Below are 16,627 nucleotides of genomic sequence, written 5' to 3' on the forward strand. Positions count from 1 at the left end.
TCTTTTGCATATATAGTAAATGTTGTAAGATATATACCATTAACTTCCTTTAAACTTGTGTTCTGCTTTTACTTATTGTAGACAAATTGGGAATAATTTCAGTGAAGTCAGGAAGTGCCAAATCCCAGTAGTTCTAAAGATGGAAATTGGTTTATAAACCTTACATGATAAGTACACTTGTATTAGCTGTTTAGTTTGGACCAGTGACTCTTCTGATTGTCCCCACTGACTGTATGTTGGTTCATATTCTGGAGCAGTCTTGAGGTGGGTGAACTGGATTCCTCTTGGATGAAACTAGAGTGAAAAGTGCACTGTAGGAGCACACTTAATGTTGGCAACAGTCCGAGGGACCTGACTGGAGTCAGTCTAAACTAAGCTTGTTGAAGGACATAGCTTGGAAGTGGGGTCATCAGCACAATTGTGGTGTTCTGCAGATCTGTCCTTCATAATTTGCACTATTTAGTAACCATTTAAAGGAAGTAAGTGACATGAAAAAGAAAGAAACTGTCAGAATATTGCTCTGGATTACAGTTTTTCATGAAAACAGCAATGGAGAATACTCTGAGGCAGGGGTCCTTTGTAGGCTCACTGCAAATCATACACAGATTAGGAAGAATGTGTCACACTGGGGAGAAAGATCTTCATGGATATAACATCTCTAAAAGGAAAGAAGGGAAGGACAGTCTGAAAGTTACTTTAGCTGTCGTTGCTGTTCCTGCAAGAAATTACTTCCTGCAGGAAATTATTTTTTGAAGTGTTTTAACATTTGTGATTATGTATGAGACATATAAAATACTACCTATGTGTATCTACAGGTATTAAACCCCAATATTTTTTAAAACAGGCAATATTTACTTTTTCTGTGAAAACTTTTGGGTTATGCATCATACAAAACAGGAAACATCTTGATGTTACAAGCTACATTGCAATGAAAGTAAATATTTCATGGTATGTTGTACATTTTGAAAGTTAATTGCTCACTGACTAACAGGTAGTCATAGCTTTGGAAAATCTGGGGTTTTGTGTTTGTTTTTTGTATGTTATAGTTTCAGTTTTCAAGCTTTGTTTTGACTGTGATGAATATATTACTGAGGCTTCACATGAAAAGTTGTTTCATAGGAAAAATAGACATTTATTTTCTTTTTGTCACTGTATATGTTACTGATTCTCTTGAGGTGTTTTTTCCTAATGATGTTAAGTTTCTGAAATGATTCTTATTTTATTACTAATTATAAAAACCAAGTATCCACAGCTATATACAAAGGTGATATGAACATCTTGACCTTGTTAGTCTAGTATCTCGTAACTTCACAGTGTTGACACTTACAGTATTCCTGTGAAATGGGGAGATGATCTTAACCCAATTTTAAAGAGGTGGTACTGAGGCAGAAGGAGACTTACCCAAGGCTGTGCAAGTCATCTGTGCTTAAATGGGAATTTAATTAAAAGCTCCCTGAGCCTAATCCCTAGCTCCTGAAACACTTTTGACATCAGTGTGTAAATGTGTGGAGAACTCTGGGTGTCCATTTGCACGGACAGATATGATGGCACAGTAAGGGGTCACGTCATTTGATCCTACAGTGCTAACAGCTCTGTGCAGAGGTGTTAATTGAAACAGAGTGCAGTGCATCAGAACGGCAGCTGTTACTGTAATGGTAGGTCTGTTTGCAGATAAGTAGATAGGTAAGTAAGAGCAGTTTAATACTTACTGCTACAAGCTTCAGGGTTAATTTAGCTTGTTCAGTTGATAATTATAAAATAATTTTGAGATGTATGAGCAATCAATTAGAAAATTTCAACATCTGAGTTTTGAAATAATAGCTTCCAAACTATCACATACTCTGTCGAACATGAAGGTGACATTAGAGTTTTTAGCATGAGTACTCTTTCATTTAGGTATTGCATTACTGAATTGATATTGTAAACTACTATACAGAGGGTTTAATGATACTTTCTTCTGTAAATGTTGGAAGCTCTGGAATATTCTCATTTTATAAGCTTCCTCCTTAAAAGACCTCATTGGGACAATAAGTTTGACTCTTGCCCATGTCCTCCTAAATCTCCAGAGGATCTCAAGCTGAATCTCAGATCTTTTCAGCAAGGTTGGGTCCCAGCTCCAGAGGCTTCTGCTTTCACAGTGTGAGTGGTGAGGCCTTCAGTCACATCAGGTTTTTAGGCTGGACACTGCTGTTGCCCAAAACTCTCATAGTCATTGCTGCCAGTAGAATTCCTTCCCCTGGGATTTTTCATAGAAACAAAAGTCAGCAGATGTATGACTGCACTCCTTTGCGTGATCTATTTGCCAGTTTTGGTGTTTTTCCCCTTGGTTAGCATATTGTGAAGAATAACAGTGCTTTGGAGAAAAGCCTGTTGAAAATGGAAAGGGGACTCACTGCCATGGGAGATGATTAATATGTGTTTATAGTATGGAAGAGGGAGGCGGCACACTGAAAATGATGGGTAGATCGGAACTAAGGACACAGTTGTCGCATAGCAGTGTTGATTCACAAAGTTGATAAAATGCCATTCTAACCTTTGTTGTTGAATTGATAGCAATTTGTGACGTTTCTGTTTTCCTCACTAAGTATAGTAGTTCCTGTTAATGATAATATAGTGTCACGTGCAATCTGTGACTCAGTACGATTGCTAGAATGTAGGTTTTTATTCATTTTCCCTGTATTTTTCCAGTGTCACAATTTTGCCAAAAAATAATAAGTCCAGGGGAATTTGATCTTTGCCTGATTTTAGGCTAGCTGAAGTTGTCGTTGATAAATTTAGGAGGTAAAAGCAAAGACTGAGATTTTTCTCCAGATGTTTTAAGAGTCAAAAACTTTTGATCCTTGTTGTGGTTTAACATTTTGACTAAGTTAAAAACATGCTACTCTCTGTTCTGCCCAAAATAGTCAGCTACCAAATCTGTTGACTCTTGGCCAGAACTCTGTTGCAAACTGCACTTCAAATGAACTGCTGTGACTAAAATATTGGTGTATCTATATTAGCTGTGTCATAAAAATGCTATTGTATGTCAACCACAGTATTTAATGTCAAAGGAGATGCCAATATACAACAGGAATTTTCAACTTCATTTTGCAAACTAATGAGAATCAAGGAAGGCAAACCTAAACATGGGATTAAACAGATTTTACTTTCACTGTTCTGTCTTTTTGAGCTGTTATTGCTCTGAAATGTTTAAGTTCACTATTATGATGCTCTGCCTTATAGGCTTCCAACCAGATCAGTGATTCAAATTTATTTTGACATTAGCCTGAGAGAAGAAAAGCTGCCTTGTTTAGAAAAACAAACAAACCAGAAATTGAACAGAACAATTGAAAAACATAGCATATCTGAATTTTCTAAAGAGTTATAAGGCTAAATTATGATTAAAGAGGCTAATAAAAAAATTGTAATTAAATTAAAATATTTAATATTTTAATATTCTGAGGCGAAGGATAATTCTGCTTGAATTATGATTTGTAGGATAACAAAATGGAAATAATTTAATTTAAACATTAAAACTGATTATTTCTCTGTTTTTTCAAAATTAATTATTTGAAGTCTGGTAGATCGATGTATCTTTATAAATATATATGCTGCTAACTCTGATTTTAGCACTGCAAGCAAGGTACTTTTACAGCTTTTTCTCAGACTTACTTTCTTTCCAGGTGCTCTTGACACTTTGGCTTCTAAAATTTCCCAGATAGCCATAAGTGCTGATGTCCTTGGTAGAAAAAAATAATATAAATAATAAATGAGAAACATATTTACTCCCCAAGCAACAGTTATTGTATGTAAAACAGAGCGTATAGGCACTGAGAACCTTTATATGAGGTCTGCTGTGAAGCAAGCTTTGCCAAGATTTTGCCAAATTTTGCCTCAGAGCAGTCTTTCTAATTGTCCCTGGGAACAGTCTTTCCTGCTTTCCTACAACACAGTAGGTGGCAAGACCTGAATCAGTTTTGCTTGAATATTAAAACTAACAAGTATTCTGAAGTTTTGTGTTTCAGCTTTCAACCTTAGCTTTTCATTGTCTTTGGGGAGTTTTGTTTACTGTGATTACATTTTTGTTTTTCCCTATTTGTTTGTACACAACAATTTTTCCTAGTTTCTTGATGATAGACCTCTATTTTTTTCACTCAAGAGTCAAGAAACGTGAACATTTCTCTGCAGAGATGGTCATACCCAGCTAGTTCATCGCTGCACACACTTCCATCTTGTCCGTTTTTGATTAAACTTTCAATAAGCATTTCTGATTTTTCAAATATAGCCAGAACAGAAATTTTCAATGAAAGCTGAAGGTCAAATCCAGAAATGACCGAAAGGATTGTTACAGCATCTCTCACTACAAATGAAGATGGTTCTTTAGAGAGAGTGGCTGAACTGGGAACTGCGTTTCTTTTTTTTGTGTCAATTTTTCAGATTTCCTCATTCCATTTTGTATTTCAGATTTTGTATTTTTTCTGTGAAACTTATTTTTTAGCTGTTTCAAAGTCTAATTATTAGCTATGGTTCCTTAACTGGAGAGAAGCTTTACAGGGGTTGTATGATTTGTAAGTCAGGACACAATAAGGGAATGCATCAAGATGATTTTTTTCACAAAGGTTAAAAAAAGCACTGCAATTATTTTACTGTAGCTTTTATTTTAACTCAGTAACAGAAGACTAAAGAGTAAAAGGCAAACAGAAATGATAAATACACTTGGCCTTCTTGGGTGTTGGGGAGCATCTAGGTTGTCTTTTTATCATTGATATGTTTCTGAAAAGTCAATAAATTGATTGCTCTATTCCCTTTTATTATAGGCTCAGGTCATTGCCTTTGCAAGTTAAACCCATGGGCTGAAATTTTGAGGAGGGTATCTCACATGATCTCTTGCAGAATTTCTGTCCTTTTATTCTGTTGGAAAGGCTTGTTCACCTGTGCATTATCAAGCCAAGTGGATCAATATTGGAGATTGATTTCTCAGAGTCTGTGTCCAAGCCCTTCGCTGACATTAGCTCTCGGTGTACCTCTTGTTTGGATTCCTGTCCCTAGCACCAGGCACCCATTGTGTTTCAGGGTTGTTCTTTCTCCATGTCTGAATAAAAAAAGGTAACAAGAAGTGTTCGTATTTTCAGTAACAGCAGCATGAATAATATTCTGTAGTCTCTTTTCTAAGTAATCCCTATTCGTATCTTTCACATTCCTCTCTTATCCCTCCTCAGTGCTTTTTTTAGACTCAGAGTTCATTCTACATCAGTTCTATGGAAAGAAAGAGAGAGAAAATCATTCAGAGAAGGTCCTTTTCATAAACGGATATGAATAGGAAGACATTCTCTTCCCTAGACACTATCATTCAAACTGGTTAAACACATTTTTTCCAGATTTTTTTCAAATACTTCATGTTTAGATTAAATGCTTAGACAAAAATGACTGAAGATGGCAGATGAAGCAGAAATGAAAGGCTTGAAATAAGTTCTTCAAATAGAGGAGAATCAGAGTACAATTCCCTAGGAATATACCACATATTCTTTATAGTATTAAAGGTCGTATATATCTGGCAGACATTACTTTTTATTTAAAAGTATTTAAAAATGAGTACATGTTCCTTTGAAATGCAGTGATGGGATAGTGTTTAAGTTTTTAACAGGGCTGTTAAGGATTTTCATAATAAATAACCAATAGTGCAGTTTCAGACCACAACTCTCCTTCATAAGGGAGTTTATTCAGAATATTTTCAAGAATTCTATTCACGAGTGTATAAGATCCACACCTCCCAAAGACCTAAAAGGAATTTCTGGCCATCTGCTATTTCCTTCTATGTTCTGTGTTTTGTACACATCAGAAGGTAAGTTTTGGAAAAGAACAAATGGACTCAGTTTATACATCTGTGCAGTGAGATTTGATGTTAGATAGACAGCTAGTGAAGTACTCTTACAGAGTGTGAGTAGTCACTGTTTGTGATTGGAGCACTGAGGGGTTTTGGGGGAGAGGAGAATTGCATCCTGAACTCTTTTCAATACTGATACTGTTAGACATTTTTTTTTTTTTTTAAGAGAATAGGTAAGTAGAAAGTGAGATGGAGATGGTAGAAACATTGTTTGTCCAGTCTGGTAGACAGGCCTAGGTAAAGCCAAGCCATACAACAGCATACTTCAAGAACTATGGGGTTTTGCAGACTGTTGTAGTGTGTTAGCTCTTGTGTATGCCATTTACACCATGCACAAATCTATCCCACAGAGAATGAAATGACCAAGACAACAAACTTACAATTTGAGCCTCCCACTGTAAAGCTAATTTCAGCATTCACTAAAAAGCTAGATCCAAATGCTTAGTGAGGAAGTTTGGTAAATTAATTTGCAGAAGTTCCATCACAAACTTGCACTTATCAAGCCCACAAATATCAGATTATAGCAAGAATGCATATACTGGGAAGATTATTTTGCTTTGAATAATCGCATTTTTTTGAGTCTTCTGTCTAAAACTCCCTCTTGGTTTTCATGGAAGTGGTTTTGATACTTATTTGCATACCAACCATGTTAGTATTCAACAGTACTAGTTGCATACTAATATTGTTAATATTTTTAAGCTAAACTGAAAGAAAAATTACACATTGCCTTAAGGTAGATATGACGCCAAGAATGTGCTTTTTAAGAACTAAAATTAAGAAGTTATAGTAATGTAAAAATAAATATTAATATGAAGCCCCTATATTAGGTAGGTGAGATACAGGTCCCTGAATCTTAGGTGTTTACCTCGTCAATATATCAACCACAGTATTTCTGACTGTCTTTAAGGAATTAATAAAAAGGTATGTGTGCCTTTTTCCCTTTCCTTATTTTTAATTTTTTGTATTTGCTTTTTTTAAGTTTTATATTTTACAGTATTTAAAATTTGCTTTCATGGTTGTGTATGTGTGTCCATTAATGGCTTTAACAGTGGTCAAGAAAAAGCCAAACTTTTTTTAGAGAATTGACTGAGAAGAATCTTTACAAGTAGGGAATGAGGAACTCTGGCCTGAACTATTCAGAAAACAAAATGCTGTGTTCCAGAGATGGATTAATAAAATGTTCAGTCTGCTCCATGACAATGCTGCTTGCTAATGGACACTCACAATTTTTGAAAGGTTTGGAACACTTCCATCTTTAATCCAGATGCAAAGACTTCCAAAATCTGCCAACCATTAGCTGAGAGGATGAGAGTACATTTTTTGTTGTTTGAACTTTTCCCATACAAGTCTGGCCTAGCAAAAAAGGAGACTGTCATGTAGTGAGGAGGGATTGCTTATACTCAGGTCAGTTAAAGCTTCTCCCAGAGATACTAATGTATTTTTTTCTGTGCATACTGTTATGCACAACAACTGCATATTAAAAGAAGATTGAAATTCCTTCACCATTTTATTCTTCTGAACATTGAACTGGCAGAGGCTCAAGTGCTTCTTAACACTGTGGTAAGAATCTCATCATCTGTACCTAAAATTTCATGTAAGCTGGTATAATACATATTTGAAAGATTATGTTTAATTGTACTGTGTTAGAGCGCAACTGTGAAAGCACTATTTCAGACACAAATCAGGAGGAAGCATTTCCTTGTCTAGAAATGATCACAGGAGTCCTTTGTAGTCCAGGAAGTATGCTTTTGTGATTTTGTGGAGATACTGCACTATATAGTGGAGAGTGGTTTGGTAATGACCAAAGACAGCACAGGTTTTTTCATATAGGAGAATATCTGCAGAGTGTATGAAACGAGTATCAGGTATTAATTTGAGTCTTTTTTTCTAGAGTCCAGGTTTGCATTTCTAACAGAATGTTAGTCTTGCTTAGAAAGTAAACATTACACAGCATTTACCACAAAGTGGTACATATATGGAATTGGAAATAGTTACAAAATCTTTATGTAGCATCTTTTGATAAATGCTGGCTTCTTATTGCATTGATTATATTCAAAATACTTTAATAGTTTCCTCTTTTTTCGTTTGTTTTGTATGGTAATCTTCATATTATATGAATATGAAGGGATATTCATCATCATAAGTAGAACAGATTTGGCTCAGGAGGGAACATGGGATCAGTGACTATAGCACTGGAGTGCAAAAGGCATGGATTGTATTTTGCTTTTCATAATCACTCTGTAAATGGACCGGGACAAGTTAATTTCATCTCTGTGCCTTGGTTTCCGTTCAAACAAAATTGAGATCCCAATACTTCCTTTGAAAAATGCACTGAGGTCTATAGAAACATAAGTTATTTAAGAACTATGTGAGATTTTATTACTGTTGTGGTAAATGGAAGGAGAAGGTGTTCATGATCATTCACACCAAACCTTGGTTTATTCCCTGTTTCCATCTTCTAAATGGTATGTTCTGCAAATAAAGATTTCCAGCGTGGATTGGATGGAGAGATTAGAATTACCTGTGGATCAGTCAGAGATTTATTGGTGGGATCTTTCAAGGCTGCAGCTCAGATTCTATCCTGCTTATTCCACTTCCTAAGCAGTTGCCATGCATCAGATGTGGTTTTTTTGAAATGTTGCTGTTTTGATTTAGTGGCATTTCATGTCTGCTTTTTTTTCTATTTTATCTCTCATGTAATTCTTTTTATATATGTTGGAAGACAGTGAAGCAGTGGGACCTTTGAAATTCTCTATTGATGGAAACATTACAAAAACTTAAGATTTATATTCTAATTATTTATGTGCAGGGATATTTGTCAAAGGAACCTGTAGGACTTACCACTCACTTCTGCTGAATTTCAGCGGGATTTCAAAGTCTTACTCCCTCAGGCTCTTTCCACTTCCTTATACCTGAAACATCAATCTTATACATAGCAATGATTTATTGGCAGCGCCCCTCAGACAGAAACCACAAGGAGGCTTTTAGGGCAGTTGTTTCCCTTGAATTACCTGGTATTTCTTGCCAGATTTCATATATTCCCCCTGCTTCAAGCACACTGTTCCTGCTGCTCCTGATCCTCTGTGATTTTATGTGTTTTGTGAGTTACCGTGGTCTACAATGGAACTGATAGATAACTTGGAATTTGTAAATGGGATTTTAAGTCACACAATATTTAGCAAATAAAACAACATATACATCAACAAATAAAACAGGATAATTGAATGTGATCTATCATAGAGAAATGGGCAGATTACTTGTCACGAGGCAGTGGCTCTGGCAGCGATGAGAGACAGTAAAAGATCAGGTATAATGTCAAAGAAATACATGCTTTAGAAGTGCATAATTCTGTATTTATTTCAGAGATATTTACTAACATATTATTAGAGAAAATGGCAACTGGCGTTAAAGAAACCCAAGCAAATTAATTTTCAGTGTACTGTTTTGTTAGTTTTATTTAATATTTGGTTGAGTAACAATAATTTTAATTAGAAAAATGACAAAATTGTATTGTAGTAATGTAAGACCTCTTGATATAGCTAAAAATTGCACCTGTGGTTTTTGTCAGGTTAGTTTATAAGTATCCCATTACATCGTTCCAAAAAGATCTCCCCAAGCACCTGACACAGTTCCTAATGACTGCTTTCTCTCCTGCCCCTGCCATGCTCCTTCAGGTAACAGAATTCTCTTTCCTTTATTCCACATGCTTGTCTTAGCCTCTGGCCCTGACCTGGAAAAGGTCCTCACAGCTCCTTGTCTCACAGATGAAAGGAGCTGAAAAGGGCTGTCGTTTCTTGCTGTCTACTCAGCACTCCTTTTGTACCGCCTTATGATTGACTGAGAAAAAACTTAAGCCTTTTTAATCAGCACACAAGGGAGCTAGCAGAAAGTGATGGGGGCTAAGTTCCTTGAAATCACTTTTATATTGAAATCACTTGAATATTTTATATTGGTTGAATTTTACCAGGACTTGTCCATTCAAAGATAATTTACTCAAAAATGGTTTACATAAACTGTAGCATTTGCAGAGTAATTGCAATAGTACAGACTGTTGTAACATACTAGTATTTTGAAATCATGGGTCCATTTTGCACCTGTCCAACAAAGCTGAAATTGCACCAAGATAGCATTTGCCAATACACAGAATACAGTTTGCTTCCAACAAAGTTTTAAAGCTCTTCCATTTCCAATTTATATGCTGTGCTGACAGTAGCAAACCACTAAATCCATTTACAGATCCAATTTGAAGTTAGTTGATGAATTTACATTATCAATGTTTAATCAGTATCTTTTTTGTTTGTTTGTTTAGAACAGCAACAAAACCCAGCAGATGGGATACCCAGCGCTGAGTGACACAGGCATCTGGTCTAGGTCATCAGTCTGGTTTTGCTTGCATCCTTTTCTCCAGACTGTACTTCCTTCCTAAGACTAGGCATCAAAGCTCAGCAGGCAGTGTGTGTCACCTGTTAATCATCAGCTATTGTTCCCTGCCTATGTACTTTTGTTAATAAAATCCATACCACTACAGAGCCTTACTTTCCTCTTTGGAAAAATCTTCCTTATGTCAGTCTGCCTGGATATATTGTACCCTTTATGGGTGGCCTTGTTTCCTTCCTTTCAGTTTCAGCCATTCTCCATGCTCTTGAAATGCTGGGTTACTCTCCTTCAGGTGCATCTGCTGCAGGAACTATTTAATATCCTTCTGTGTATTTTTTTCTTACTTCTTAACATAAAATAGCTGTGTTTATTGAAATTACCCTTGTCACACATACTATGTGTATCAGGTACAGAAATCTAAATATTGGAAGGGTTCGATATACAACCAACAGCTAACGGTCATGAAGGAGAATGTCATACCCTTAATAAATTGACTTCCTGTTTATTATTCTGTGTTACACAATTTTATGTGATGTTTGTTCTCCCTTGACAATTTTACCAAGAGAATTTTTGCAACCAGAGCTTTTCTGTTTTGGCCCTCAAAAAGCAGATGAATGTTTCATTGTGTCAAAAAAAGCATATCTTTATTCCATTGCAGGAATACACAATAGATGTTTTCTTCCGTCAGAGATGGAAGGATGAGAGATTAAAGTTTAAGGGCCCAATGAACATTCTTCGATTGAACAACTTAATGGCCAGCAAAATCTGGACCCCAGATACATTTTTTCACAACGGGAAGAAGTCAGTGGCTCATAACATGACAATGCCAAACAAGCTTCTACGAATCCAAGATGATGGGACTCTCTTGTACACCATGAGGTAAGTCTTTTCATCTGTTCTCTCCTCAAGCTATTTTCAGGTATGTTACTTTTCCAAATAACAATTAAATATGTTTCCACGAGGACTCTCCTTTGTTTCATTTCTCTCCCAGCGGTAAGAAAGCTAGGAAAACATATGTTTTGTTTCCAGTTCTGTTACAAGTCTATTGGCTGATTATGAGTTAGATCAGTTTTCCTACTTCTTCCTCAGTTTTCATACCTCTATAATGTAACAAAAGATACTGACCACCTGCGTAAAGTGCTTTGAAACCTTCAGATGGGAACCAGTGTGTAAGAATTATTAAGAATACTCAAAATTTACCAACTCCATCTTAGAACAATTAAAATTGTATACGACTTTTGCCTGTTACTGCAGCCATTGTACCGACCATGTGAGCCCTTAAGCAAATATATTAAGATCAGTGGCAATAAAAAATAAAGAAGAAGAAGAAATAAGGCCTCAAATTCTTTCCAGCAAGAACTACAGGGAAAATATGTCTTACTCTGTAATAACTTTCTTTATATCTAATTACAATATTTTACTTAGCTTTTTAATTTTTGCATCCTGTGGATGATTAGCAGCTAAGAGAAACATTTAGCTGGTAAAATGTATTAAATTTGCTTAGAAAATAATTTATGAAAAATTATAAGTATCATGTACAGGCATAAGCAGCATTTTTTTAAGACTGATTTCTTCTTTGATTACTCTTTTTGCAATAATGTTACCTATATGAGTTTTTTGGAAATTTTTTATCCAAATTTCCAGAAACCCTTGATTTAGTTCCTTTCTTTTTCTTTGAGGATATTTAATAAATTGAGTTTGTGAATGTAGACTTAAAATCCCCAACCTAAGTAAGATAGAAAATGTGAGCTCTAAAGCAAACGTGCAATTTTTTCCATGCAGCCATGCCAGCATCCCTTAAGCCTGATTTACTATACAACACCCAAACCCTTATAGTATTGAGTGTTGATGGGTAGACTGCTAATAATGTTGAATGGTGTGGTGGTTGGAGAGGTTGAGAAAAGTTTGCTGGAAATAAATTGAGTATTTTTGAATATATTTGAACTTGTATTTGTATAAACTGACTGAAATTCTCTCCCTGCAGAAGGTATTATAATCATATGCTATAAATAATAAGAAATACTGTTTGAAACCATTATGAAGGATTTTTTTAAAGAACGTAAGAAGGGTCATGTCAGCTAGAATTTACTAAGCATTTTCATGACTTTAAGTATGTTGGTTCTGAGGGTATGAGATTAATGTGTAAACTGTTGTTCATTGTCTAGATTTTAAACAGCCATTTTTATCTCTGTTTAAAATGATACTGTGATTTATATCAGAGGCTTCTGCAGGTCTTTCCTTTGCCTTCAGCTGTTTGGTGACTCTTCTCTCTCTCTGCCCCTTGACCTCAGAAAAACTTTCCTGTGGAGTGTGGGAATAGAAATATTGAATATTTTTGGATGGAAGGGTAGGAGAACATAGTGGGGAATACAGTGACTATGAACCACTGGGAGTACAAGAGAATGTAGCTGATGTTTGAGGCTGGCTGAAGAGGAACAAAGACATCCAGAAAAAAAATCTCTACCTAGAGGAGAATTACAGGATAGGAAGGAGAAACAGAGCTGTGTTTGTTTTTTTTTAATTAAAAATAATGGGAAAGAAAAGTCTGTCAAAAACTTTCTTCAAACTGTTTAAAATTATTTTTTAGCATATTAATCCCCATATTTGATACTGGGATATTGGTGGGATTTTTTCACAAAATGAGCAAAAGTGAATGCATTGTTAACATACTGTCATGCTTATACATAAATAAAAATAATCACAAGTAACATGGAGAATGAGTAGCAGCAATCTTTTGAAAGAACACAAATGGGTTTTTTTCTACATCTTCCATTCAAACTGTAAAAAAAAAAAAAATTCAGAAAACTATGGAGCACAGTCCTTTGGCAAATTAACTGTATTTTATGTGCTTTTGTAATGAGCCTTTGAGAGTCATATAATCACACATGTACCTCAGAACATTATGAGAAGAAAATGAGTGTTCTTAACAACCTGCAGTTACATAATTTATATTTTCATTTAAATGGCCTTTGCTCACAGTTTTGAGGTCAGCTCTTTTAGGTTTTTGATGTGATAAGTCAATGCCTTCCAAAGGAACACATAAAAGGGAAGAAGCAAGAGCTGATTTAAATTTTAATTAGTTTAATATAACATTTCAGTTTCATCTCCTAAATCAGCATGAACTCTGTTCATTTCTGTGGAATTGATTTTCTTGTCCTGCTAACTGACTTAAATCCATAGCGGTCTTTTGCCTTTTAGGCTTACAGTCCAAGCCGAATGTCCAATGCACTTGGAGGACTTCCCTATGGATGCTCACTCATGCCCACTGAAATTTGGCAGCTGTAAGTATATAAAGAGAAATATAGCCTTTGGTTAGTGAATATCTAACATTGCTCAGCATGACTTTGTTTCAGTAAGTTGTTAGATGAGAGGTTTAAAACACAAGACGGTACTTTCTAAAAAATGTGTAACCTGACCCATTGAAATCTCTTTTCTCTATTCAGTGTTGCGTCTTCTAATGTATTTTAAAGCTTTCTTGACTCCAGTTAACAATAAACGCTATGCACCTAATTCAGCACTGCACTGAGCTACTTTTATTCCAGAGTGCAATCCATACCGATGAATGCAGACCTGGGTGCACGTAGCCTGTGTAGTATTAATGAAGAGCAGATTAAAGACGTCAAAGAATGTTTGTTTTCATTTATGAAACATTTATTTTCTCTTTATTGTTAATGATATTTGTTTTTACATTCTTAGTCAATGAAGGCAACAACAAATGGCTTCTTGTGATAAAAAATTTCGCTCATTAGCGCATCTGCGTGTTATAGACCAGTGGACTTTGATCTCACTAGTATTGTTTTAACAGCAGGATAACTTCATTTACCTATATTACAGCCTTTCTTCTTCTTCTTCGTGAAATAGGATCACGTTATATATATTTCCTGGATTTTGTACACTAAAAGGTTTTCTTTTTTTCTTTGGCTGCAGCCTATGTTCTCTGCTGGGCCCAGGAAAGGGAATGTTTTTTTGAGGAAACCAGTTAATACCTTTAAATTCCAACTGATTTTACATTAATTGCAGCTGTTACAAAACAGGTGATATGCTGCCACGAAGGACATCATGAACCAGATGAACATTGTCAGAGCACTGTGCACACTCTCCCCATAACCCTGACATATCCTTTTCCTTGGAGTTTGGAGCAAACTAAACCAAGCCTGTGTTTCTGATGATGTTTCCACACTAGAGGGAAATCTTACCTATGAAGATAAAAGATCATAGAATTAATAATTGTATCATGTAGCCTTTTTTGCCCCCAAAATATTATATTTATAATACATAATATAGCTTAACTAACACCAGAGATGTTAGCCAAAATCGGCTACTGACTAACAATAAATATATATATGTACGCAGCAATGCATGTTTGATTTATAAGGTGTGGAAGGAAAAAAGACTCATATGTAGCCTCAAAAAAAACTTAAAAAAACCCATAATAATGAAGCTGATACTTAGGCCAAGAGGCTACTTTATAGTACGACTTCATTTGCATTCCTAAGTCAGAAACCCTTCTGACTAGGTATATTAGACTTTGTGTGAACAGTTTCTTTTTTTTTTTTTTCCTCCGTTTATTTTATTGGGATTTTTTTGCTTGCTAATTTGTTCTTTGTTCTCTGCCCACGGTTTCTGATTTTCTAGTAAACAGGAGAATTCAAACTGTGAGCAATGTGATTTTAGAAAAGCTGCCTTCCATTTCCCCCATAGGCACCTGTGCTCTAGCCTGTTGGCACATCCAGGGGACTCCTACTTCTGTTCATTTTGAATGGCTTCACGCTTATTTTATTTCTTTACCCAGAACTCATTTCTAGACTACTGTGCATTTTTCAGCTTTTATTCTAGAATTTGAATGATGAATAGAGGTGAAAATAAGCAGGAATCCTGAGGATTTTGGTTTAGCCGAGGCAAGTCTGCCAGTGGTATATATTTGTCACAGCTCTTCATATGCCGCTAATCTTACATTGCTAGGAGGATCGTTGGCCTGTACGAATGTCTCAGGGTCTTTTTTATACATAAGAGCAAAGTCAAACCGAATGTATTGGAGAAGCTGTAGCTTAATAGATTGCCTTTCTTTATCCTTATCAAAAAGTCTAGCCAACAGCGGGGAGGGTGGGGACAAATCAGCAGTTGGCAATACTGCTGGTTTGCATTAAAGCAGAGGTCTTCTTGTGGGAAGCTGGAAAGATAGAAGGGAAGTGTTAAAAATCTCTACATGCTACCCACCTGCTAGATTTTGTTAGTCATGCAATTTATGGCTAGTTGGATGAAGAAGCTTCTTTCTGGGCCTCCAGAGATTTCGCAAGTGAAGACGTTTGCAGCCGAAGGAGAAATGTTGCTTTTCTTTTTCACTTCACTACAGTTATGGTATAAGACTTAAAATGTACTTGTCTCAATCAATCAAAATTAACACATGATTTTTTCCATCAGTGGTTTACCCTTTTCTTTTCATACTCCATTTGTTAGTAGAGTATTAGACTGGAAAAACTTGCAGGACATACTCAATTTTTTTCTGTCTTTCTTACTGGAGAGGCATTAATGCTATTTAAAATACAGTGTTGATTTGCTTTCATTCTAGTTTATTTTGACAGACCCTAGGCTAAATGTATATTTGATCATGAATGCACTGAGAGAGCAGCCTGCTTAATGTCAGCGTGTCCCACAAAAAAAATGCCAATGAGTGAAATTTAAGAGGGTACACTGGGCAAGGCACAGAGCCACTACAAGTTTGTTAAGGGCATTGCCACTGAACCTGGCTTCCCATATTTAGGTAAGAATTTAAGCTAGTAACAAAATGCTTGTGATGATACACTCCCAAAGTCAAAAGTGGGGACAATGGAAAGTCAGAACAATATAGGAATGAATTTTCAAAAATGTTGTGTGTCCTAAATCTTGCAAATTGTTGTTCTTTTCATCTGGCTTACCATAAGTTTTAGGATACATATAATATCTAATCTCTGACAAGTTTTTTAACAGTGTAGAAGAGAAGTTGTTTGTAATTAAATAGCAATAAATTGTGGTTAATAAGATCACAAATGAGTGCCCTGTTCCCATGCTGCAATAGGCATTTATGCTATAGTAAAGCTATTTTAAATGGCCAAACATATTTTTTACTGTATCATTTTAAGTTTTTGGGGTGGTTTTGTTTGAAAAATAAGTAGCTCTTCTAATTCTATGAGTTTTGATGGAAGCTGTTTCATTTAAATTGCTGACAAAATACTTTATCTTATTTCCCACAGATGCATACACAACCTCAGAAGTGACATACATTTGGACTTACAATGCTTCAGATTCTGTGCAGGTGGCACCAGATGGCTCAAGATTGAATCAGTATGATCTTTTAGGCCAAACAATTGGGAAAGAGACAGTTAAATCAAGTACAGGTTAGTAAAAGGT

The 16,627-nt window shown here is 35.7% G+C and overlaps 1 protein-coding gene across 1 annotated transcript in view; it reads left to right on the plus strand.

The window, feature by feature from the left end:
- GABRA2 (gamma-aminobutyric acid type A receptor subunit alpha2) overlaps positions 1-16,627 on the plus strand; it is a 64,888-nt gene that overhangs the window by 27,775 nt on the left and 20,486 nt on the right. The window contains exons 5-7 of the mRNA XM_052780144.1: positions 10,899-11,119; positions 13,439-13,521; positions 16,471-16,614. Of these exons, the coding sequence (XP_052636104.1) occupies positions 10,899-11,119; positions 13,439-13,521; positions 16,471-16,614 (448 nt within the window). The remainder of the gene's footprint in view (positions 1-10,898; positions 11,120-13,438; positions 13,522-16,470; positions 16,615-16,627) is intronic.

The sequence above is a fragment of the Harpia harpyja genome, chromosome 2 (assembly GCF_026419915.1).
Source record: "Harpia harpyja isolate bHarHar1 chromosome 2, bHarHar1 primary haplotype, whole genome shotgun sequence".
Taxonomy (NCBI): Eukaryota; Metazoa; Chordata; class Aves; order Accipitriformes; family Accipitridae; genus Harpia; species Harpia harpyja.